We start from the raw sequence: 23730 nt of genomic DNA, 5'->3' as shown, positions 1-23730 counted from the left end.
CATACATGTTCATTTTATACTTTAGTTGTTGTTGTTATTCTTTGTTTTATACATTCTGAACTGTATTTACAATGCCTTGTATTTGTCTTGTTTTTTGTTGCATTGTAATTGTCTGTAATTGAACTAAATTAATTAATTTAAAAAACTTTAAAAAAATAAATAAAATAAAAACAATGTCAGCTTCTGTGCCTTCAACAAGAGCTCTGTGTGAAATTGTCTTTGTCTATTTATTGTTTGTTTGACTTTGAGTCAAGCAAATATATATAAAGACAGGAGTATAATGGTGACCAAACAGCAATTTGAATCGCGTGTCTCTCCCTGCCCTCACTACATCTACACAGAAATGCCCTGATTTTACACAGGTTTAATCATGTTCTCATGATGATCAGACTCTCCACACACTCATATAGAGAAGCAAGAAGAAGAAGACAGAGAGAGAAAAGAAAAAGCACAGAGGAAATATTTTTGTGAATCTGCACTTTTCTTTCCCTTAATTTCATTATCTTTTTCAGCTGAATCTTTTCTTTTTATCCAGAACTAGAGCTCACTGCTTTTTCCAACAACACTGATATATTTCTCCATATCTGGAAAGAACTATTTTACATCAACAACTTTATCAAACGTTGTGAAAGTCATTTATTTCTTGTAAAGAGTTCATGATTTCCATCTCTTGTGACCCAATATCTGAAATCTCAGAAAGTGCTTCTTCATCCCTCATCTTCTGCATCACAATTTTCCTCACATTTTGAACTGTGATTGTTTTCCAGCACTATTTTCTCCACTACTAATGTCATTTTCCACATCTTCACTCCTTACATTGTTCACAACCATTTCTGTTATTTCATTTTCATTATTCCTTTTCATTTTGTTTGTGTTTAAAATTTTCAAATGAAAGGTACTTTTAATAGTAATAGTAATATTAAAATTATTATGTGTCACTACAATAACAACTAAAGGAATATGATTTCCATCAATACAATTATAGCTTGATAAACACACACACACACACACACACACACACACATACACACACACTGTTCTTACTGTCTCTGAGGATTTGGTACACACATTTATTCTGTTTTATTTCAGTGAAGTTCATCAGTAATAATGTAATGAAGAGGAAATAAGAGTCTCTGTATCTCACTGTTACTGATTTATCGTGCAGCTCAAAGTATTCTGGGTAAAATCTCTCTACAATCTGTTCTGAAACATCAACACAGTTTCACTGATGATCCAGAATAAACCCAAAACCCAGGATAGAGCGTCTGAGTGAATGTGGTCTGGACTGTGTGGATGAGGCTCATTGTGTCAGAGACGCTGTAGAAGGACAGAGTTCCTGCACTGTGATCCACATACACTCCTATTCTCCTGCTGATGGGCTTTACAGGGAGATCAGTGTGTATGTTATTGTGCCAGAATGAGTAACTGGAGGAATAGCAGTTCAAACTCCAGGACTGATCATTACCTCCAAACCAACACTCATTACCCCGTCCCTTCCTGCTGATGCTCTTATATGACACTGATATATACACACGACTCCCAGTCCACTCAATCTCCCAGTAACAGCGTCCACACACACTCTCTCTACACAACACCTGCCACCTCTGATCAAATCTGTCTGGATGATCAGGATACGGCTGCTCTCTGTCAGTGTTAGTAATCACTCTGTTCCTCTCAGACAGACTGAGGAGTTTATTCACTGTGTTCAGATCCAGAGTGAGCTGATGGGAATCTGATGGAGAGAAAACACATCAGAAACAGGAATTATGAATCTGTCTGATCTTTTAATGTATCTGAACTCTTCATGAATGTTCAGTGTATCATCAGTGTCTCAGTACAGCTGACCAAATATCCTGTGCAAATCATCATTTACATGATCAATTATAAAACTCTTCTATCATGATTTATTTCTCCTTCTACAGGAAGAACATGAACACATTCAGTGAGTTTTTCTGCTTGTTTTCTAGTGACTCACATTGTAGGAAGTCGTTCCTGGTCTTGGGATTCATGTTGGTGAAAGTGACTGTGTAAATAAACAGACATGAACAGTGTGAAGAGAAATGACAAGATAAAATACATTCATTTCTGAGACATTTCTAATATGAGGCTCTATAATATTAGATGATGGACTCATTTCTGAGAGCAGATTAATAATCTCCAGGGGCTTCATTTATAAAACACACACATCGGATTGATCCTAAATTCCATGGATTTCATCCTCCGTCATGTGTGTATAAACGCTTGTCCACGATGATGAGTCCGTATTTCTGAATCATCAAGGGATATTTGTGGCCGTTCTGTAGGAGGATTTGATGGACTTGAATGTAATTTATTAATAACTGGGATTTAAAACTGGGATGCATTTAAGGACATTTTTGTGCAAATGGATGTTTTATAAATCGTAGGAACATTTCAGAAACTTGTTGTACGTTCAGATTTGGGATCTTTCTCCACACGTCTGTATAAACGAGGCGCAGGACTTTACCTCCGTCTGAGATCTTCTTGAGCTCCTCTTTGCAGAAATTCTCCAGTTTGTCTCTCAGCTGACGGACAGATTCTCTCACGCCATCAAAAGAGGAGAGAGAACTGAAGGAAACGTCGGGTTCGTCTGTAGATTCAGGAGGTGCTGAGAGAGACTGGAAACTCTACAGAAATCAAAACTCATCATCTCCACACTTCAGCCAATAACCTGCACTATATCAGATGAGCGGCTCTTGTTGACTTGACTTCTCTTCAGTGACTCGCTTCAATCCAGCACTTTCACACAATCAGCACATTCTCCTCATATTCATCATTTAATGCTACTAACTCTAGTCTTTGACACTTAATAATAATATAATTTAAATATATATATACTTAAGAGCAGATTGAATGTAATGCTTTCAGACACTTAATTATTTGTAAAATTATAATTAAAAATAATTATTTTAATTAAATTAATGTCTTATAGTCTAAATTACACTCACCTAAAGGATTATTAGGAACACCTGTTCAATTTCTGATTAATGCAATTATCTAATCAACCAATCACATGGCAGTTGCTTCAATGCATTTAGGGGTGTGGTCCTGGTCAAGACAATCTCATGAACTCCAAACTGAATGTCAGAATGGGAAAGAAAGGTGATTTAAGCAATTTTGAGCGTGGCATGGTTGTTGGTGCCAGACGGGCCGGTCTGAGTATTTCACAATCTGCTCAGTTACTGGGATTTTCACGCACAACCATTTCTAGGGTTTACAAAGAATGGTGTGAAAAGGGAAAAACATCCAGTATGCGGCAGTCCTGTGGGCGAAAATGCCTTGTTGATGCTAGAGGTCAGAGGAGAATGGGCCGACTGATTCAAGCTGATAGAAGAGCAACTTTGACTGAAATAACCACTCGTTACAACCGAGGTATGCAGCAAAGCATTTGTGAAGCCACAACACGCACAAACTTGAGGCGGATGGGCTACAACAGCAGAAGACCCCACCGGGTACCACTCATCTCCACAACAAATAGGAAAAAGAGACTACAATTTGCACGAGCTCACCAAAATTGGACAATTGAAGACTGGAAAAATGTTGCCTGGTTTAATGAGTCTCGATTTCTGTTGAGACATTCAGATGGTAGAGTCAGAATTTGGCGTAAACAGAATGAGAACATGGATCCATCATGCCTTGTTACCACTGTGCAGGCTGGTGGTGGTGGTGTAATGGTGTGGGGGATGTTTTCTTGGCACACTTTAGGCCCCTTAGTGCCAATTGGGCATCGTTTAAATGCCACGGCCTACCTGAGCATTGTTTCTGACCATGTCCATCCCTTTATGACCATCATGTACCCATCCACTGATGGCTACTGAAGACTCAAATTTCATCGTTTAATGTTTTTTTTAGTATTATTATTACTATACTTTTTATATACATTCATAATCACTTATACTCATTGTATTTTGTGAAGATGTAGGAGAAAGAGAGACTTTGGGACTTTGTGTGCTGAGTTAGAGACTGGAATGTGCAGTGTTTTTCCACCAGCATAGCATGAGGATATACATTTCAATGTTAATGGAAACCATATGTTCCTCTGCTTAATGTATGTGTTCCTATGGTGATGTAGTTTTTTCCCTTGGTCAGTGGTATAAAAACCAAGCCCCTTTGTCCGAAAATCAGGAAGAGATGGAAATGCAGAGAAGGTGACTGAGAAGCTGAATTAAGACCTTCGCTTGGTCCATTGTCTCTTCCTCCTATGTCTTATAAACCAAATAAATAAGAGATCTCTTGGCAAAATCACTGGTGTCTGTTTCCATGAAATCAAACAACAGGGGAAAGCACGATTTTTAAGTCAACAGCTACTTCCAGCAGGATAATGCACCATGTCACAAAGCTCAAATCATTTCAAATTGGTTTCTTGAACATGACAATGAGTTCACTGTACTAAAATGGCCCCCACAGTCACCAGATCTCAACCCAATAGAGCATCTTTGGGATGTGGTGGAACGGGAGCTTCGTGCCCTGGATGTGCATCCCACAAATCTCCATCAACTGCAAGATGCTATCCTATCAATATGGGCCAACATTTCTAAAGAACGCTTTCAGCACCTTGTTGAATCAATGCCACGTAGAATTAAGGCAGTTCTGAAGGCGAAAGGGGGTCAAACACAGTATTAGTATGGTGTTCCTAATAATCCTTTAGGTGAGTGTATATTAAATGCATTTAGCTAATATTTAGAGAGCTTTTTGACCCACTTAAAGGGATAGTTCACCCAAAAATGATATTAAACCCATGATTTACTCACCCTCAAGCCGGTCGAGATGCATATGTCAATCTTTTTTCAGACAAACACATTTTCAGTTATTTTAGAAAATGTCTTAGATCTTTCAGTGGTTATAATGTGAAGCTATGGGGTCCACATCGTACAAGTCCCAAAATGTGCATGCATCCTTCACAAAAGTAATCCATCCGGCTCCAGGGGGATAAACGAAGGCAGTCGACGCGCGTTCACAGAGATGGATGCTGGCGTATGACGTAGGACGTAGCGTAGGAAGCGTCGTGACGTAGAACGAACGTGACAGCGCAGCCAGAGAGCAGAGCAAAACAAAACTCTACGTTCGTTCTACGTCACGACGCTTCCTACGCTACGTCCTACGTCATACGCCAGCATCCATCTCTGTGAACGCGCGTCGACCGCTACCGGAAGCCAGTTATTTTCGTTTATAAAGTTTTAAATATGTATATTTTTACGACAAAACCGCACGGATTACCCTCAGAAGGCCATCGTTTATCCCCCTGGAGCCGGATGGATTACTTTTGTGAAGGATGAATGCACATTTTGGGACTTGTACGATGTGGACCCCATAGCTTCACATTATAAACACTGAAAGATCTAAGACATTTTCTAAAATAACTGAAAATGTGTTCGTCTGAAAAAAGAGTGACATATGCATCTCGAACGGCTTGAGGGTGAGTAAATCATGGGTTAAATATCATTTTTGGGTGAACTATCCCTTTAAGTAGGATTTAAGTATCTGTATATGTAATTTCATAATTATTTCTATTGTCTTTGAAATATGGTTAGTTACTGCTTAATGAACTGACACACATTTATGATAAACTAAAATATACTCAATGTAATTTCTATTGAAATTTGTTTGTTTAATTTTATGAACGTTATCAATACTATCAACTTTGAAGATCATCTGACCCAATTTTGGTGCAAATTACTGAAAATATTTTAGTAGAAATAAAAGATTTCATTAAAAAGAGGATGAAAAATCTAGTTGGCTGGATATTGATACCCACAAGTTCACTGATTTCATCAATACAGAAGAAACCAGAAGGAAAAATGAGTTAATATTTAATGGTAAATTTCCCAGGGCTTTGTAAGTGTGTCTCTTTAAACAGAAGATGATCAGATGAGAGTCTGACTGATGATTATATGATAACACAACACTTGACTGAATCTGACTGAATTCCTGACAACATCTCAGTCAACGGCTCATTCTGCTCTCATGAAATGTTTCTCTGTCATAGCAGGATCTTGCTCAAGTCCACTATGATCCTGTTCTTCTAGATCTCTGTTACCTGCAGGAACTGGATGTGATCTTGTGTGTGTGAAAGCTGCTCCAGCTCAGCGTCTCTCCTCCTCAGATCATTGATCTCCTGCTCCAGTCGCTCCAGTCGTCCTTCAGCTCGACTCACTGCAGTCTTTTCCTGATCTCTGATCCGCTGTGTCGCTTTAGAGCGGCTTCTCTCAATGGAGCGGATGATCTCAGTGAAGATCCTCTCACTGTCCTCCACTGCTGTCTGTGCAGAGCGCTGTTACACACACATCACAATCACACAGTGGCTTCAGCACGACTGACAGAGTCCAAACTGAGACGTCTCAAACTTCTCTTCTTCTCCAGACTCACCTTATGAGACTTCACAGCCTCTCTCAGATGCTGAAGATCTTTCTGTCTCTGCTGGATTCTCTGACGGATCTTCATCTGTGTCTCCTTCAGCTGTTTCTGGAGGACAAACCATTGACAGGTAATGACACATAAAACTACTGTCATACAAACATTAAAGTTACATGAATCCAGAGTTGGTGAAGTGGTTAAAGATCTTGCATGGTAAGTTTTTACTGTCTGGTTCAAATCACAGATTCATGGTTTCCTGAAATGAATGTCAGCAGTATTTCATCAGTGCCTAGTTTTATATCATTAGTATCATCATTTACTCTCCCTCATGTCACTCCAAACCTGTATGACTTTCTGTCTATTGTGAGACACAACAGAAGATATTTTGAAGAATGTCTCAGCTGTTTACAGAGGCCAAATTATATATATATATATATATATATATATATATATATATATATATATATATATTTATATATATATATGAAGAGTTCAGATGCAAAAGCCTCTAAGTGCCATCTGAAATTTTCTTCTAGAATGATCATTTTTATCAAGCTTGTATATTTAAGTTCAGTAATTTCACTTAAATGACAATTCATAGGTAATTTTCATTGCCATTTAAGTGAAATTACTGAACTTAAATATACAAGCTTGATAAAAATTATCATTCTAGAAGAAAATTGGCATTTAGAGGCTTTTGCATCTGAACTCTTCATATATATATATATATATATATATATATATATGTATGTATATTAAAAAAAAATATATATATATATATATATGTATGTATAAAATATATATTTAATTTTACATTATAAAAAAGTGTACTTTATAAAGTGTACTTATAATACAGTCATAAAAGTTGACTTTCTTTAAGCGCACTTAAATGGTCTTTCATTTCATTAATATTATATTATCTGCAAGTACAGTTTTTTTTTTTTTTTTTAATATATATATACTTTTAATTTGAAGTGCACTACAAGTGCATGTCAATACACTTAAGCGAACTTCTTTCTTTAACCACTAGTTGTTTAGATTACTTTTATGTTTTTTCTCCTTTTTGGAGCTTGAAACTTTTTACTCCATTGACTTACAACGACTTTCTCACTGACTTTCAATGAATAAACTAAAATAGATGAGAAATTCTACAGAAGAAACTCACTCAAACCGGTTTGGGACAACATGAGTAAATGAGTGAGTAAATACACTTTCATTTCTGTGTGATCAGTCCCTCTCAGTTCATACCTGTTTCTCTGTCCTCTGTGCTGCAGTTGATACAGTGTTGTGGTTTTTATGTTCATACTCCTTACACCACACACAGATGCACTGTTGATCAGTGATACAGAACATTTCTAGCTCTTTATCATGTTTACGGCAGATCATGTCCTGCAGTCGTCCAGTGGCATCAATCACTTTGTGTGGTTTACGAGAGTGAAATTCCTCATGACGGTCAAAATGAGTTTGACAGTAAGATTCCTGACACACCAGACAGGACTTGACGGCTTTGTATTTTCTTCCAGTACAGACGTCACACTGCACGTCTCCAGCTCCAGCGTAACAGTCAGCAGGAAGTTTAGTCTTCTTCAGTTTCTCCACCAGTTCAGCCAGAATGGTGTTTTTAGCTAAAGCAGGTCTTGGACTGAAGGTCTGTCTGCACTGAGGGCAGCTGTAGACTCTCTTCTCATCCTCCTGATCCCAGCAGTCTGTAATACAGATCTTACAGTAACTGTGTCCACAGTGGATAGTCACTGGATCCTTCAGGAGATCCAGACACACTGGACACGTGAACTCATCCTGAGAAAATCTGGCTTCTGCCATTTTACTGCATGAATACAGAGAGACACAAACACACAACAGCTCAACAATACTTCAGTTTCTGTTTCACGAGTTCACACTTACATACAATTAGAGGGAGTAAAGTTGAATGCGTATTTGTCCGGGAGACAGAGTTCGGCCCGAACCCATTGTACTCCCCCTCGTATGTAAGTGGTTAGGATTAGAAGTGTGGAGAAGGGGTGGTGGAGGGATGCTGCTAAACTGTCAACGAATTCAGAATCAGAATCAGAATCAGAGTCAGAATTGAGGTGAGACTGCTGAATATATATATATATATATATATATATATATACACACACACACCTCTTATTGTTGATTGCTGAGTGCTCTCCACTCGTGTTAATTATCTGAACGTGCTCCTCCCGAACTTTGTTAATAAAACATAATTTCCCTGAACTGAGGAGTTGAAAGAGTTTCCTGCTTCTGTGTTCAGAAGGTCTTCTCAGAACATGAGGATTATGGGTACACTGATAGGGTGTTGCATGTGATACTAACAAGCGATGCAGCCCCAATTAGAGAACGTTATAATAGGATTCCACCAAAATTGTATCAGGAAGTGAGGGGGGCTTTTGAGTAACATGCTTGAAAATGTATTATTAGGGAGAGCTATAGCGCCTGGGCAGCGCCTGTAGTGCTTGTCATAAAGAAGGATGGCACTCTTCGTTTCTGTGTAGACTACAGGAGGTTGAATGGTGCACATGGGTACTGGCAGGTGGGGGTGCATCCAGCTGATAAGAAGACTGCCTTTGTGACATCCATGGGGTTAAATGAATTTAATTGGATGCCAATGGGGCTATGCAATGCTCCAGGAACATTTCAGAGACTGGTTGAAAGTTGCCTGGGTGACCAACATTTTGAAACATTGTTGCTCTATTTGGATGGTATAATTGTCTTCTCCCCTTCTTTTGAGGCCCACATTGCCCACCTGGACTTGGTTTTCAGTCGCTTGGAGAACTTTGGCTTGAAAGTTAAACCTACTAAGTGCTTTCTCTTCCAGCATGAAGTGCATTACTTACTTAGGCCATGTGATTGCACAAGGAGGGGTGTCACCAGACCCAGAGAAGTTGCGAGCAGTGGAGGCCTGGACAACTCCTCAGATTATCACCCAGCTGCGTGCTTTCCTGGGCTTAGCAGGTTACTATAGACATTTTATTAAAAACTTTGCCCAAATTGCAGCACCCCTCAACTCTATGATGTGGGGGACATCAAAACGACGCACCCGACCGGCCATAGGTAAACAAGACTGCTGGGCATGGGGAGAGGCACAGGACATGGCATTAAAAAAATTAAAGGAGAATCTCCTACAAGCACCCATACTGGCTTATGCAGACTTTCAGTTGCCATTTCTGTTGTACACTGATGCCAGTCAGACAGGCTTGGGGGCAGTGCTGGCACAGGTGCAAGAGGGAAGGGAGAGAGTCATCTCCTATGCAAGCAGAAGCCTCCGCCCAACCGAAAGAAATTATAAAAACTACAGCTCATTCAAACTAAAACTGCTGGCATTGAAATGGGCCATAGTATAAAAGTTTCTGTAATATTTTGCTGTTTCTCCCTTTACTGTTTTCACAGATAATTATCCACTGGCTCATTTGAATATGGCAAATCTGGGTGCAGTGGAGCAACGATGGGTGGCCCAGCTTGCAGGATTTCAGTTTGAGGTGCGAAATAGACCGGGGCGGACAAATGGAAATGCTGACGCTCTCTCCAGGTGGCCTGTGAATGAGACCTCTGTCAGGAGGGGATAGGATAGCCCCAGGTGGTGAGGGTGGACATGTAACATCTGAAGTGGTCCGTGCCTGTGTCCATGCTTTTGTACCAGTGGTTAAATATGTCATACTGGAGGAGGGTATATCACAAATAAATGAAGACAGAGTTGGCTCCAGCCTGCTGGCCGAGTGGGTGAGGGCACAGCGGGATTGTCCAGTGGTGTCACGACTGTGGGTCTATATGGACAGAGGAAGAGGGCCAGTTCCAAAAGAGCGAGCAGCTGAAGTACTGAATCTTACTTTCTGTCTTTCTCTGTCTATCTATCTTACTTTCTGTCTTTATCTATCTATCTATAAACTGTTTCTATCTATCTATCTATCTATCTATACAACTAACTTGTCTATATTTCTTTCTTTCTAACTAATATATCTTTCTAACTAACTTATCTATCTATCTTTCTTTCTTTCTAACTAATCTATCTATCTTTATAACTAACTTATCTATCTTTCTAACTAACTTACCTATCTTTCTTTATAACTAATCTATCTTTATAACTTATCTTTCTTTCTTTCTAAATAATCTATCATTCTTTCAACTAATCTATCTATAATTCTAACTAATCTATCTATCTTTCTTTCTAACTAATCTATCATTCTTTCTTTCTAACTAATCTGTCTATCTTTCTAACTATCTATAGTTTCTTTTGAACTAATCTATTATTCTTTCTAACTAATCTATCTATCATTCTTTCTTTTGAACTAATCTATCTATCATTCTAACTAATATTTCTTTCTTTCTTTCTAACTTATCTATCATTCTTTCTTTCTGACTAATCTATCTATCATTCTTTCTTTCTAACTAATCTCTTTCTTTCTATCTTTCTAACTAATCTATCTATCATTCTTTCTTTCTTTCTTACTAATCTATCTATCATTCTTTCTTTTGAACTAATCTATCTATCATTCTAACTAATCTATCTATCATTCTAAAGCCTGGTTCACACAGGGTGATTTTAAAATTGTCGGCCGATTTTCCAAACCTGAGAGACCCCACACACGGGGATAAAAAATCACGGGTCTAACGGTTTTGGTCGTACAGTGTGTGGTGCGCAGCCACACGGCAAAATCAACACATCACACACGAACCGATTTGACTCCAGAGCATTCCCAGGTCAGACGGGAAATCTCGCGAAATACCTCGAGATCAAACGTGACTTCAGAGTAAACAATCATGGCGGACGAAGAGGATGCAGTGGCAATAGTTTGTAGTTTGTTTTTAACCGAAAAAAAACTTTATCAAAAGAAAAGGCGATGATCTCCGACGTCCACTGGACTTTCTGGTGCGCCATGCCGCCGGCTGTTTTGATTATGTTTCCCGGTGCTTCCTCGTCGCCTCGTCACCTCGCTTTCTGATTGGCTACACGCCACAGTCCACAGGCTGCATGCTCGTTTGTCTTCGGGGGACACCACACACGAGAAGAAATCGGGCCAAATAAATCCAACATGTTGGATATCCCCGATTTGAGATCGGAGCGGTCCCGACGTCCTTCCGAGCAGCCGAGAGCAGTCTTAACACACCACACACGGCAGGAATATCTGATCAGATTATTTTACGATAATCGGAGCATCCTTAAGATTGTCGGAAGGGGTGAATCAGGGCTAAAATCGGCCTAATTATCCTGCCGTGTGAACCAGGCTTAACTAATATTTCTTTCTTTCTTTCTTTCTTTCTAACTTATCTATCATTCTTTCTTTCTGACTAATCTATCATTCTTTCTAACTAATCTCTTTCTTTCTTTCTTTTTAACTAATCTATCTATCATTCTTTCTTTCTAACTAATCTATCTATCTATCATTCTTTCTTTCTAACTAATCTATCTATCATTCTTTCTAACTAATATTTCTTTCTTTCTAATTAATCTATCTATCATTCTTTCTTTCTTTCTAACTAATCTATCTTTCTTTCTTTCTTTCTTTCTAACTAATCTATCGATCATTCTTTCTTTCTAACTAATCTATCTAATCTATCTATCATTCTTTCTTTCTAACTAATCTATCTATCATTCTTTCTAACTAATATTTCTTTCTTTCTAATTAATCTATCTATCATTCTTTCTTTCTAACTAATCTATCTTTCTTTCTTTCTAACTAATCTTTCTTTCTAACTAATCTATCTATCATTCTTTCTAACTAATTTTTCTTTCTTTCTTTCTTTCTTTCTTTCTTTCTTTCTAACTAATCTATATATCATTCTATCTATTATTCTTTCTAACTAATCTATCTTTCTTTCTTACTAATCTATCATTCTTTCTTTCTAACTAATCTATATTTCTTTCTTTCTTTCTAACTAATCTTTTTTCTTTCTTTCTTTCTCTTTCTTTCTTTCTTTCTTTCTTTCTTTCTTTTTTCTTTCTTTCTTTCTTTCTTTCTTTCTTTCTTTCTTTCTTTCTTTCTTTCTTTCTTTCTTTCTTTCTCTCTATCAAACTTTAACCTACTTTAAACATCAAACTACTTTAAACTTCTTCAAACTCTCTGGTCTGGCTTTCTCAAGCCAACTTAAAGTTTGTCTCAACCAACTTTTTTTTTCTAGTTTTTTTAATTAAAGGGTAACTCAACCCCTGGTCAGAGCGTCTCTCTGTAGGCAAGGGCGTGGTTAACTGGTGCCCTCTTACATCACAGGGCACCACAACTTCCAATAGGAAAATTCAACTGCAGTAGCCACTGTTCAACCTGAAGAGGGCAGCACTCACCATATATTGTAGAATTAAAACACTTTATACCCAAATGTCAAAAAAATTACTTGAATCAATGAACAGCACTAATAAAGCCCCAGTCTTATGGTGCGTTCACACCGGACGCGAATAGCGCGTCAGGCGCGAGTGATTTCAATGTTAAGTCAATGCAAAGACGCGTTGCGCGTGTAAAACAATCCTGCGGCGCGAATGAGGCGTAGAGCGTGGCGCGGTAGACGCGAATACGCCTCATTCGCGCGGATAGCGCGAATCGAGTGTCTGGCGCGTTAAGCGCGAATAATTTTATTTGTGCTTTTTGTGCATTCACGCGTTTGACGCGAATTCGCGTCTGCCGCCCGAGTTGAAAAATCTGAACTTCTGCGTCAATTCGCGCCGCGTTAACCAATCAGGAGCCTGCTTGCTGTTGTCACGTGGTGAAGGATAGTTTATAATATTATTTTATGTTGGCTTCAATCAATTATTTTGTAATATGACTAAAATGCACAACAAAGCAAATCTTTCACATAAAAACTCGATTTCAATATGTGAGAGATACTCATTTTGTTTTGAATGCAATTTATTCCATATCTATTCTAGATTATATGAAACATTATTAATCTAATGTAAAGACAACAAACACAATTTAGTGTATACAAACAAACAAAAAAAATCACAGGACAGGTTTCACTTTTGGAGGCTGGCTCCATTTATTATCAAAACAAAAATAAATGACAGATTAGGTGGGTGCGGGCGAGGGTGAACCTCGCGCCGGGCTGTACAGCGTGGGCTAGTCAGGCAGCGACCACTCGAGGCCGAGGCCTTATACGGCCTACGCTGTCCTCGTCAGCATCCTCACCGTTAGGTCCACCAAACCTAGCTCCTGGAGCAAATTGTGAAACTCCTGAAACCCTCCAGAGGGTCTGGTGGACCCGAGTACAGCAACGATGTCCCCTACGCAGCTGTTTGTGCTCTCCAGAGCATATACGAGCGGTGACTCTCTCGATTAATGCTAACGCTAATGCTCGATAAACATCTAAATAAGATGGCCGCCATCGGGTTTCGAAACTTTCGCCTCTGACGCGCGTAAATTTCGCTTCAAACTTTTGTTTCTACGCACGAATTAACACAAAGTGGTCAAGCGTATAACTAGACGCGGCAGGCGCGAATTTGATGCGCTATTCGCGTCCGGTGTGAACGCACAGTTACAGATCATTAAAGGCAGGTTAGGCAGGATTTTTCTAAAAACTTTTGTTTAAACTGTCTTTATATACCAGTACATAATTAAAATGTAAGTACTCTGAAAAAGAGAGTATAAAAATCGAGTGTCTGTAGTCCTCGCAGGACTGCAATAAACACAGCTACTTATTCCATTCACTCCCACCCCCTCCCTTCTGGGCTCCTTCCAAAGCCACGCCCCCAAAACACACGAACGCGCGATGCCGACCGCTCAGCTGGAGGACGCGTTTGCCAGCGCAGAGCGGAGAGGAGTAGCCTAGAAATCTAGACACACCCTAGTGGCAGCAAAATGTATTTTGCAGCCAGGGCAGTCTAGCAACTCTCCATTGACTTTCGAGCTGCAAAAACCTAAATTGGGTCAGGCCAATCATGTCGTGTATAGAGGGGGCGGGGCGGGCTTAACATATGACGACAGAGTTGCGACGGTTACCTGCCACTTGAAAACAAAGAATGGCTGATGCTGGAGAACATCTTTCGAATCGGCTTTGTCCGCGACTCTGGAGGACTTGGAATTAAGTTTTTCTTTGAGAAAAGAGCATAGAACGGCACTTAAGTCATTCCTAAAAAAAGGAAGATGTGTTCGTAGTTTTGCCAAAAGTTTAATCTATCAACTAGCTCCGCTGTTGGGAAAACGCTCTGGTTGGTTGAAGCGCTGTCCTATTGCGTGCAGAGGGAATTTGAAAGACAGCCGTTTATCCCGCCCCTCGGATTGAGCCGTGCCTATGGTGAGTTGCCAGACCCAACATCTTGATGTAGGTCTGGCTTGCCTGGCTAGGAGAGGAGCGCAGTGCAATGCATGTAGTGACATCATGTCAGAATCATGTCAGAATCACATGTAATAAAATACCTAACTTTATCATTATGAATATAAACAACTAACATGGCTGTTAGTACTCACTATCAAGCTGGCATATCGATACTGGTAAAGTTTAAAATATATTGAGTTTGATTCGGTAACGAGCTAGTAACATAAGGCAAAGCTAAAAACAGGTTGCATTGATACACGTTTTCCCATTACCATCAGTTACACTGTGATGAAGGTGAATTTCGTGTAAGATTCATAACATATACAGTGTTTCTCTTACGAGAGATTCTCTCGTACTGCGTAGAATACGCTAGGGGAAAATCCTTTTCCACGAGAATACTGAAGCCAAAAAATTATCCTTAATTTTGTATTAATGTAAAACGCGTTGCGGCAGCATACAGACATAGGCGAGGCAGCTCGCGCGCCTATTGGCTGGTCTGCTGGCAACTGCTTAAGCCTATCGAGCGAGACCTAGAGTGACGTCAGACCCAATGAGGGCGCTTCGCGCCCTCTGCGTCACGTCCCGCCGAGACGGGCGTGGCTTAGGTCTATAAATACCGCTCGCAGGCATTATATCTCTGATTTTTCATCCTTCAGCGAAGCAACTCACATCGCTGGATCCGAGAAGAAGCCGCGCTGTTGAAGAAGCACTTCAGCGGGACGAGTCGACGAAGCTGCTGGCCGCGCCGCCTTCATCGCCTTCCTGCTGCGCTATCCAGCGCCCATATCCTTTCTTGCACTGTGTGTGTGTGTTCGCCGGCGCGACTCACACTATCTAAAAGAGCTGCGTCTTTTTCAAGATGCCTTCTTGCGGCTCGTGCAAAGCCACACTCAGCGACGGGGACCGCCATGTCATCTGCGCTTCCTGCCTGGGTCAAGAACACGCAGCTCTCGCGCTCGCTGATGGCGGCTGCCATCACTGCGAGCTGTTGCCATTAGCGACTCTGAGGACTCGCTTGGCACTGTTCAGCGAGACTGCGCCCACACCTGCTGTTGTGCCGCGCCGTAAAAAGCGCCGCGCTCAGCGAATCCCGGAGCCCTCTCCCAGCCGTCAAAGCTCGCCGGTGCGCCCGCCTGCTTCTCCGGTTTCATCAGCTTCACTTCTGGACGGACAGCGGCCGCGGTCTGCCACCGCTTCTGTCGATGACGCTGATGAGATCGACGCGCTGCTGCGAGAGGGGGATTCCTGCTCTCTCATAGCATCAGGCAGTGAGGATTGGGCGAGCTCTGAGGATCCCGCCCCCCCTGCCCGTGCTTCTACGGGTAAGAGAGCGAGCATTGAGGCGGAGCTCATGCGCGTACTCACTCAGGCCACGGCGAGCCTCGGCCTCGAGTGGATTACGCCTGAGCAGCCTGCTCACAACCGGCTGGACGGCTACTTCCTGCCTGGGGAGCGCGTTTCACCTGCATCCAAGCCAGCGCCTTTTCTTCCTGAGCTTCATGAAGAAGTCGCTAAGTCTTGGGGCTCCCCTTTTTCGGCCAGGACACGATCCTCTGTCTCTTTGGCGTTCTCCGCTGTCGACGACGCAAAGAACAGAGGCTACCACTCCCTGCCGCCGGTCGAAGAGGCTATTGCAGCGCACTTATGCCCGCCCTCTGCTGGATGGCGTGCTAAGATGGCGCTGCCCTCAAAAGCCTGCCGCACGACGTCAGCCCTGCTCCGCCGCGCTTTCTCCGCCGCCGGGCAGGCCGCGTCAGCGTTGCACACCATGGCCACGCTCCAGATATACCAGGCCGATCTCCTCCGTAAGCTGGATGAGAGAGGAACTGGCGCAATCTGCGTGCCGGACTTGAGGAGCGCTACAGACCTCGCTCTTCGCGCCACCAAGTCAGCAGCACAGGCCATTGGACGGAGCATGGCCTCGCTCACCGTGTCTGAGACATCTGTGGCTGACGCTCTCGGACATGACTGAGTCAGAACGCACCGCGTTCCTCGACGCGCCGCTTTCCCCTGCCGGCCTCTTCGGAACCTCGGTCAAAGATTTCGCCGATAGGTTCGCTGAGGTGCAGAAGGCGACCCAGGCCATGAAGCACTTCCTCCCGAAGCGCTCCAGTTCTGCAGCAGGCCGTGCGAAACCGTCTGCTCAGAGCTCACAGCCTAAGCCTCCGCCCACCGCCTCCTCTTCACAACGCCGCCAAACCCAGAGCTCGAGACCGCGCTCTCGCTCATCCGGCCGCCGCCCCGCCCCGCGTGGCCCGCGCCAAAAGATTGCGTTGAAGCCAGAGGCCCCGAAATCGTCCTAGCACGCCTAGGAAAGCGACGGTGTCCAAGTCCCGCTGCGGCCGGACTTCCACCAAAGCTTGCCGCTCGTCCAGTTCCAGGAAATGTGACTGGTCCAGCGTATTTAGCAGCCAACAAGCCGGTTCCATTGCCCGCTTGCCTGCACACAAAAGCCGTTTTTACGGCTACCCAGATAAATCCCTTAAAGAGTGTATTTTCTGGTGTCCCGGCCACGGCCGACGGTGTTTCATGTGTAGAAAAAATGCCCACTACTCAGTGCCCATTCCTACACACAAGCACAGCCCTTCACACAGGGCTCGCGCACATAAAATCGACTCAGATCGATTGCGCTTCAAATGTAGCAAACGTGCCCACTACCCAGTGCCCACAAACGCTACTTCCCACATTTCTCACGGTCCCTGTAAATACAGGACCAGTATGCATATGCTCTGCTCACGCGAGCAATGCTGTAAAGGTGGTGTATGTGCCCGCTGCTCTGCGCCCACGCCCACACACAGACATGAAACTAGCCCAGCCCTCCCCCTCTCAGCTAGACACTGCAGAGGAGTCGAGCGCGGGCATTCTGCCCGCTGTTATCAGCGCGCCCCCTGCCTCAGATGTCATGAGCGCGACGCTTATGTCACAGCACACAAAAGCCGCTGTATCGCGAGCCGATCAGAGCGTGCTTCGCATCCAGCCCCTAGCTACTCGCGCACCTGCGTGGGAAAAGCTTCCCGGGGTTTCGAGATGGGTTCTGAACATCATAAAAGAAGGCTATTCGCTGCAGTTTCGCCGACGCCCTCGCCGCTTCATGGCGCGCGTCGAGACCACGGTAGAATCGAAAGTAGCTCATCTACTTCGAGCCGAGATTCTGAAACTGTTGAGCAAAGGGGCTATAGAACCCCTATCTCAAGCTCAAAGCGAAGGGGGGCTTTACAGCAGATACTTCCTGGTGCCCAAGAAAGACGGGGGTCTCAGACCCATACTAGATCTGCGGCAGCTGAACAGAGCGCTTCTGAAGCGCCAGTTCAGGATGCTCACAACCAGAAAAATCCTCGCGCATGTCCGCCGAGGGGACTAGTTTGTGTCAATAGATCTAAAGGACGCGTATTTTCAAATACAGATAGCGTCACGTCACAGGCAATTTTTGAGATTCGCCTTCGAGGGCCAGGCATATCAGTACACAGTCCTGCCTTTCGGCTTGTCCCTGGCACCCAAAACATTTACGAAGTGCATGGACGCAGCGCTCGCACCCCTCAGATTACGGGGCATACGAGTGCTGAACTATCTGGACGACTGGCTGATTCTAGCCCAATCTCACTCAGAGCTCGTAGAGCACAGGACCATTTTACTCGATCACCTCGAGAATCTCGGTCTCGCAGTGAACTGGGAAAAGAGCTCGCTATTCCCCAGACAGATTATATTTTTTCTGGGAATAGAGCTGAACTCGCTGCTAATGACAGCACGCCTGTCATCTCAGCGCACACTGGACATTCGGCGCGCAGCCGGCTCGTTCCGCTGCGGCGCGATTGTCCCTCTCAAAACATTTCAAAGGATGCTCGGTCTGATGGCCTCAGCATCTTCAGTTCTCCAGTTGGGCCTTCTGCGCATGCGCCCACTGCAGTTCTGGCTCAGAAAGAGAGTACCACGCACAGCGTGGGCCTCCGGTCGGCTTCGCGTCAAGGTCAATCAAGCGTGCATTGCAGCTTTGAAACCTTGGGAGGCAAAAGACTGGTACCAATCAGGTGTAAGCCTGGGGACTTCCTCGAGAGTGATGGTGGTGTCCACGGACGCATCCACCTCGGGATGGGGAGCGCTGCTCGAGGGCAGACCGTTTTTTGGCCAATGGTCAAAGCAGGAGAAGCTCTTACATATCAACTGCCTCGAAATGTTGGCAGTGAGCAAAGCGCTCATGCGCTTTTGTCCCCTCATAAAGGGACACCACGTGCTAATACGTTCAGACAACGTCTCAGTGGTGTCCTACATAAATCGCCAGGGCGGCCTCAGGTCCCTGACTCTGTACAGGCTAACCAGGCGCCTCCTGATATGGGCCCGCAGCAACCTGCTCTCGCTGAGAGCAGCGCACGTGCCAGGGCTCCTAAATATAGGACCAGACAGACTGTCCAGGAACCAGGTTCCGACAGGGGAATGGTCTTTGCACCCACAGACAGTCCAGCTGCTGTGGAAGAAATTCGGCAGAGCGGAAGTAGACCTGTTCGCGTCTCAAGAAAACGCTCACTGTCCAGAATTTTTCTCGAAGAGCAAGGACGCGCTGACCCACGAGTGGCCTCGCCGTCCTCTCTACGCTTTTCCCCCCGTCTCCCTCCTGACTCAGGTGGTAGAACGGGTCAGGGAAGAAGGATGCTCAGTGCTGCTTGTAGCCCCACTTTGGATGAGCCAACCTTGGTTCCCAATTGTGATGCAGTTAGCGAGCACCGCCCCGTGGCCAGTGCCTCTGAGGAGGGATCTCCTCTCTCAAGCCAACGGCTCGATCTGGCATCCTCACCCAGAGCTGTGGTCCCTCCATGTGTGGGCCATCAACGGGTACCCGCTGACCTCCCACAGGGAGTGTTAAACACTATCACACAGGCCAGAGCTCCGTCTACGCGACGTCTCTATGCCTCAAAATGGTCAGTGTTCTCTAGCTGGTGCACAGCTCGTGGTGTGTCACCCCTGCATTGCGGTGTGACGGAGGTTCTCTCCTTCCTACAGGAGCTGTTGGATAAGGGCAGGTCCCCTTCCACGCTCAAAGTCTATGTAGCGGCCATAGCAGTGTTCTCTTCGACCACGCTTGGCCAGTCTATTGAAAGGAACGATTTAGTCATTCGCTTCCTTAGAGGAACTAAGAGACTGAATCCTCCCAGACCTCCCACAGTCCCTATATGGGACCTTTCTACGGTACTGGAAGCCATGAAAGGTCATCCATTCGAGCCCTTGCAGAAGATTGATCTTAAACACCTGTCTTTCAAGACGGCGTTTATTCTGGCTCTCGCTTCAGTGAAGCGCATAGGGGACTTACACGCGCTCTCAGTAAGCGCGACGTGCATGGAATTTGGGCCGAATGACTCTAGAGTTATACTCAAACCTAAGCACGGTTATGTTCCTAAATCCCTCAATACACCGTTCAGAGCACAGGTCATCTCCCTGTCTGCTCTGCCGGTCACTGAAGGAAATATGGACGAAAGCTCCCTTTGCCCAGTCAGGGCGTTAAGAGCTTATGTGTCTCGCTCGTCTGTTTTCAGACAGACGGAGCAGCTCTTTGTTTCATTCAGCGGGCGTTCTAAGGGACTAGCCGCTTCGAAACAGACCCTATCCAGATGGGTAGTGGACGCAATAGCGCTAGCTTACACAACCAAGGGCATGCAGTGCCCGCTGGGTGTCAAAGCGCACTCCACGAGAAGCATGGCTTCATCGTGGGCCTGGTCAAGTGGGATTGCCTTGCAAGATATTTGTATGGCGGCAGGCTGGGCCTCTCCGTCTACATTTATAAGGTTTTACAACCTAGAGGTTCCCGCACTACAGGCCAGACTACTGTCGGTCTAGTATGGCCAAATCTCATAACTGGCGCTGTCAGTTATGCAGCTATTTGAGTATTGCAATCCTTGCTCTATGCTGCCATAGGGAAGATAGTGGCTAAACCCCCCTCTCTTCCAGGATTCCCTGTGAGTCCCCTGGGTGATTATGTACTGTATGAACTCCGGGCTGTCGCCCTTGAGTCTATAGTATCAGATCCCAGCACGCACGGCGTTTTACAGTAGGTTCCCCTAGCGTATTCTACGCAGTACGAGAGAATCTCTCGTAAGAGAACGTACTCGGTTACTAACGTAACCTCGGTTCTCTCTAGAGAGAGGAACGAGTACTGCGTATCCTGCCGTGCCTGCACGCGCTCTGGTTGCTTCGACTATGAAAAACCAGAGATATAATGCCTGCGAGCGGTATTTATAGACCTAAGCCACGCCCGTCTCGGCGGGACGTGACGCAGAGGGCGCGAAGCGTGTCTGACGTCACTCTAGGTCTCGCTCGATAGGCTTAAGCAGTTGCCAGCAGACCAGCCAATAGGCGCGCGAGCTGCCTCGCCTATGTCTGTATGCTGCCGCAACGCGTTTTACATTAATACAAAATTAAGGATAATTTTTTGGCTTCAGTATTCTCGTGGAAAAGGATTTTCCCCTAGCGTATTCTACGCAGTACTCGTTCCTCTCTCTAGAGAGAACCGAGGTTACGTTAGTAACCGAGTACGTTTGCATGTAAGAGCTTCTACGATGAAAGCACTGTTGGCTCTGATGAGGACTAACGTTACTCCGGTGACAAGTAGCCTACCTTTCTACCTTAATAGTTCCTTTTTTGCCTTCGCTGACTGTATGCAGGTACAGGGAATTTTGACTGCTCTTTCTCTGCCATAATTGTGATTCTTCCTAGCTTCCGTGCCTCTTCCCCTCCTCGAGTCAAACGGGTGGGCGCATGTGGGCAGCTCCTGTAGCAGCAGGGGTGGTAGCCATGGTAGCGAGGGAGAGTGACAGTCGCCCAGCCAATCATTTCATTCGTGCCGAATGGAAATAAGTAGCCCCTGAGAGGACTACAGACACTCGATTTTTATACTCTCTTTTTCAGAGTACTTACATTTTAATTATGTATTGGTATATAAAGAAAGTTGAAACAAATTTGGAAAAAAATTTTTTTGAAAAAACCTGCCTTTAACTTTTTTTTTTTTTTTAGGGATACTACAATCTGAAAACTGAAATATTATTACAATTGACATTTTCAGCTGCCATTATTTCACTGTATAAAAAAAAAAAAAAACACAAAAACACACAAAGAAATAATTCAAATAAATAGTATGCCACTTAAAGCCAGGGATTTGGGGAGTGGCCGTGCATCAGACAAAACAAATCAGCGGCAATGCCTCGCGCAGCTGGAAAATAAAGCACACCACAAACACATTTTTTTGTTACATCTAAACTCTTTTTTTTTTTTTTTTTTATAAACTTAGATTTGCATAATCAAACGTATTGGTTGCAAATATAAACAAGATTAAAAATGTAATAGTCAGTGCACAGCGTAATTGCAACTCACTTGATTACAGCGTTGGCAGATATGTATGAAAAGCTGTCACCGTTTCCCGAGGCTGAAGGTTCAAAGCACCGTACAGCCAAACTCCACGTTTCTCCAGAGCGCTGCGCTGAAACCCCCGCCTGGCCGAGCACTAGCAATAATCTGGAAACAAAACAGAAACCACTTGCACTTGAGCACGCTCCCTGCGCGTGCACGAGAGCGCGGACACGGAAGGGAGAGGCAGATGCAGAACGGCAAATTTTAAGCGCGCTCCCGCTACTGCTGGACACGTCACCAGCCGGAATTTGTACTTTTTGACATCTTACTGCTCATTTTTATGTCTCAAATTATCATATGGTTTAATTCCTACATTATTGCAATTCCATCTTAACTTTAATTTTATAACAATGACAAATTTTAACTCTAAATAGGCTAGGTCTACTGTAAATCTCTTAAACCCCGGTTTCACAAACAAGGTTTAAGTTTAGTCCCAGACTAAAATGCATGTTTGAGCTGTCTTAACTGAAAGCTACTTACACTGGTGTATCTTAAAATATGTCAGTGCCATTGTTTTGTCTCAAGATACACAATTAAGATAAATATCCTAATTGAACTAAGGCCTAATCCTGGCTCAATCTAAGCCGTCTAATGCTGTTAGTAGAGGGTGCGAATCAATTATGTGTTGGGAGGGTCACATACAGGGCAGGACTGACGGCCCCTGGGCTTGAGTTTATGTTTGGGCCCTACCTACACTATGACATCAACTAGAACATTGTTATGGAGTAACACAAAATACACAAAAATGTAAATATGCTTCGAGGTTCCTAGAACAATTAAAATGCAACATGCCTAGCCTAGTCAAAGTTTAGAGTTAATATTAAACATTCATTACATACAATAAAATACATGAGATTCTCTCTCTGTTGAAAGATCAAAACCCTGAAATAGCCAAACACTGAGCAATAAAGCCAAAGAAGAACAGTATTTATTAATGCATTGTGATATCTGTGTCCTCATGTCAGATTCTTAAATTTCATCAATTAATTCGATCAGAATTAAAATACACCTCAATCAGAATAAACCTACAGCAACAGTAAAATGAACCTGATGAGGCAATTAGTGAGACAACAACAAACCACCACTTGCTCCACACACACACACACACACACACACACACACACACATCAACTATGAACTTGACTTCTGGCAGACTCAAAAGGAATATGAAGATTGTCAGATTATGCTATAATGAATACATTACTATGAATGCAGGTTGGCTGCGACCACTTTCTCACACGTGTTTGTGGTGTGTTTGAGTAGTTAGCAGATGTAACCCACACAAACGTACTCTCTCACACAAACAAATTGGCAGCAATTCGTATACGCAATCTGTCAGGGCATATACTTGTGTTCATTTTTGTTGAGCACATACGCAAAGTCAATATCGACTCAGTAGATGGAGTGTAAACTTAATTAGAGGTCAAACCTAAACTCATTTGAATGATTTTCAATTCAGACATGTTTGGATTATGAGTGTTTCTCTTTATCAACAGAAGGTAATAGCACAAGTGTGTGTCTATAGCAAAACATTAACGGTATCTGGGCAACATCGCTTGGACGTGATTTGTTATAACTCAAACTGTGACAGTCTGTTTATGTAAAACTATTCAAAACATCTTTTTTTACCATATGCAAACAAGCACAGAGAAGGCAGTCATAAAGTAATCCTTAACCAATGACACCCGAATGCAATCCAACACAATGTTC

General features: G+C 43.5%; 1 protein-coding gene across 1 annotated transcript; it reads right to left on the bottom strand.

Moving 5' to 3' along the window:
* Positions 1–8206, bottom strand: LOC308702764 (tripartite motif-containing protein 16-like protein). The gene is made up of 6 exons (XM_081385841.1): positions 7621–8206; positions 6385–6480; positions 6056–6289; positions 2486–2645; positions 1976–2023; positions 1–1732 (listed from the first exon to the last, which is right to left on the bottom strand). Exons 1-6 carry the CDS (start codon positions 8191–8193, stop codon positions 1212–1214), a joined length of 1632 nt encoding a protein of 543 aa, XP_081241967.1. The 5' UTR covers positions 8194–8206; the 3' UTR covers positions 1–1211.
* Positions 8207–23730: the final 15524 nt, after the last annotated feature.

Source organism: Scardinius erythrophthalmus, assembly GCF_964197995.2.
Source record: "Scardinius erythrophthalmus genome assembly, chromosome: 1".
Lineage (NCBI taxonomy): Eukaryota > Metazoa > Chordata > Actinopteri > Cypriniformes > Leuciscidae > Scardinius > Scardinius erythrophthalmus.
Note: the sequence above shows the minus strand (reverse complement) of the source record. Positions and strands in the feature narration are given on the sequence as shown.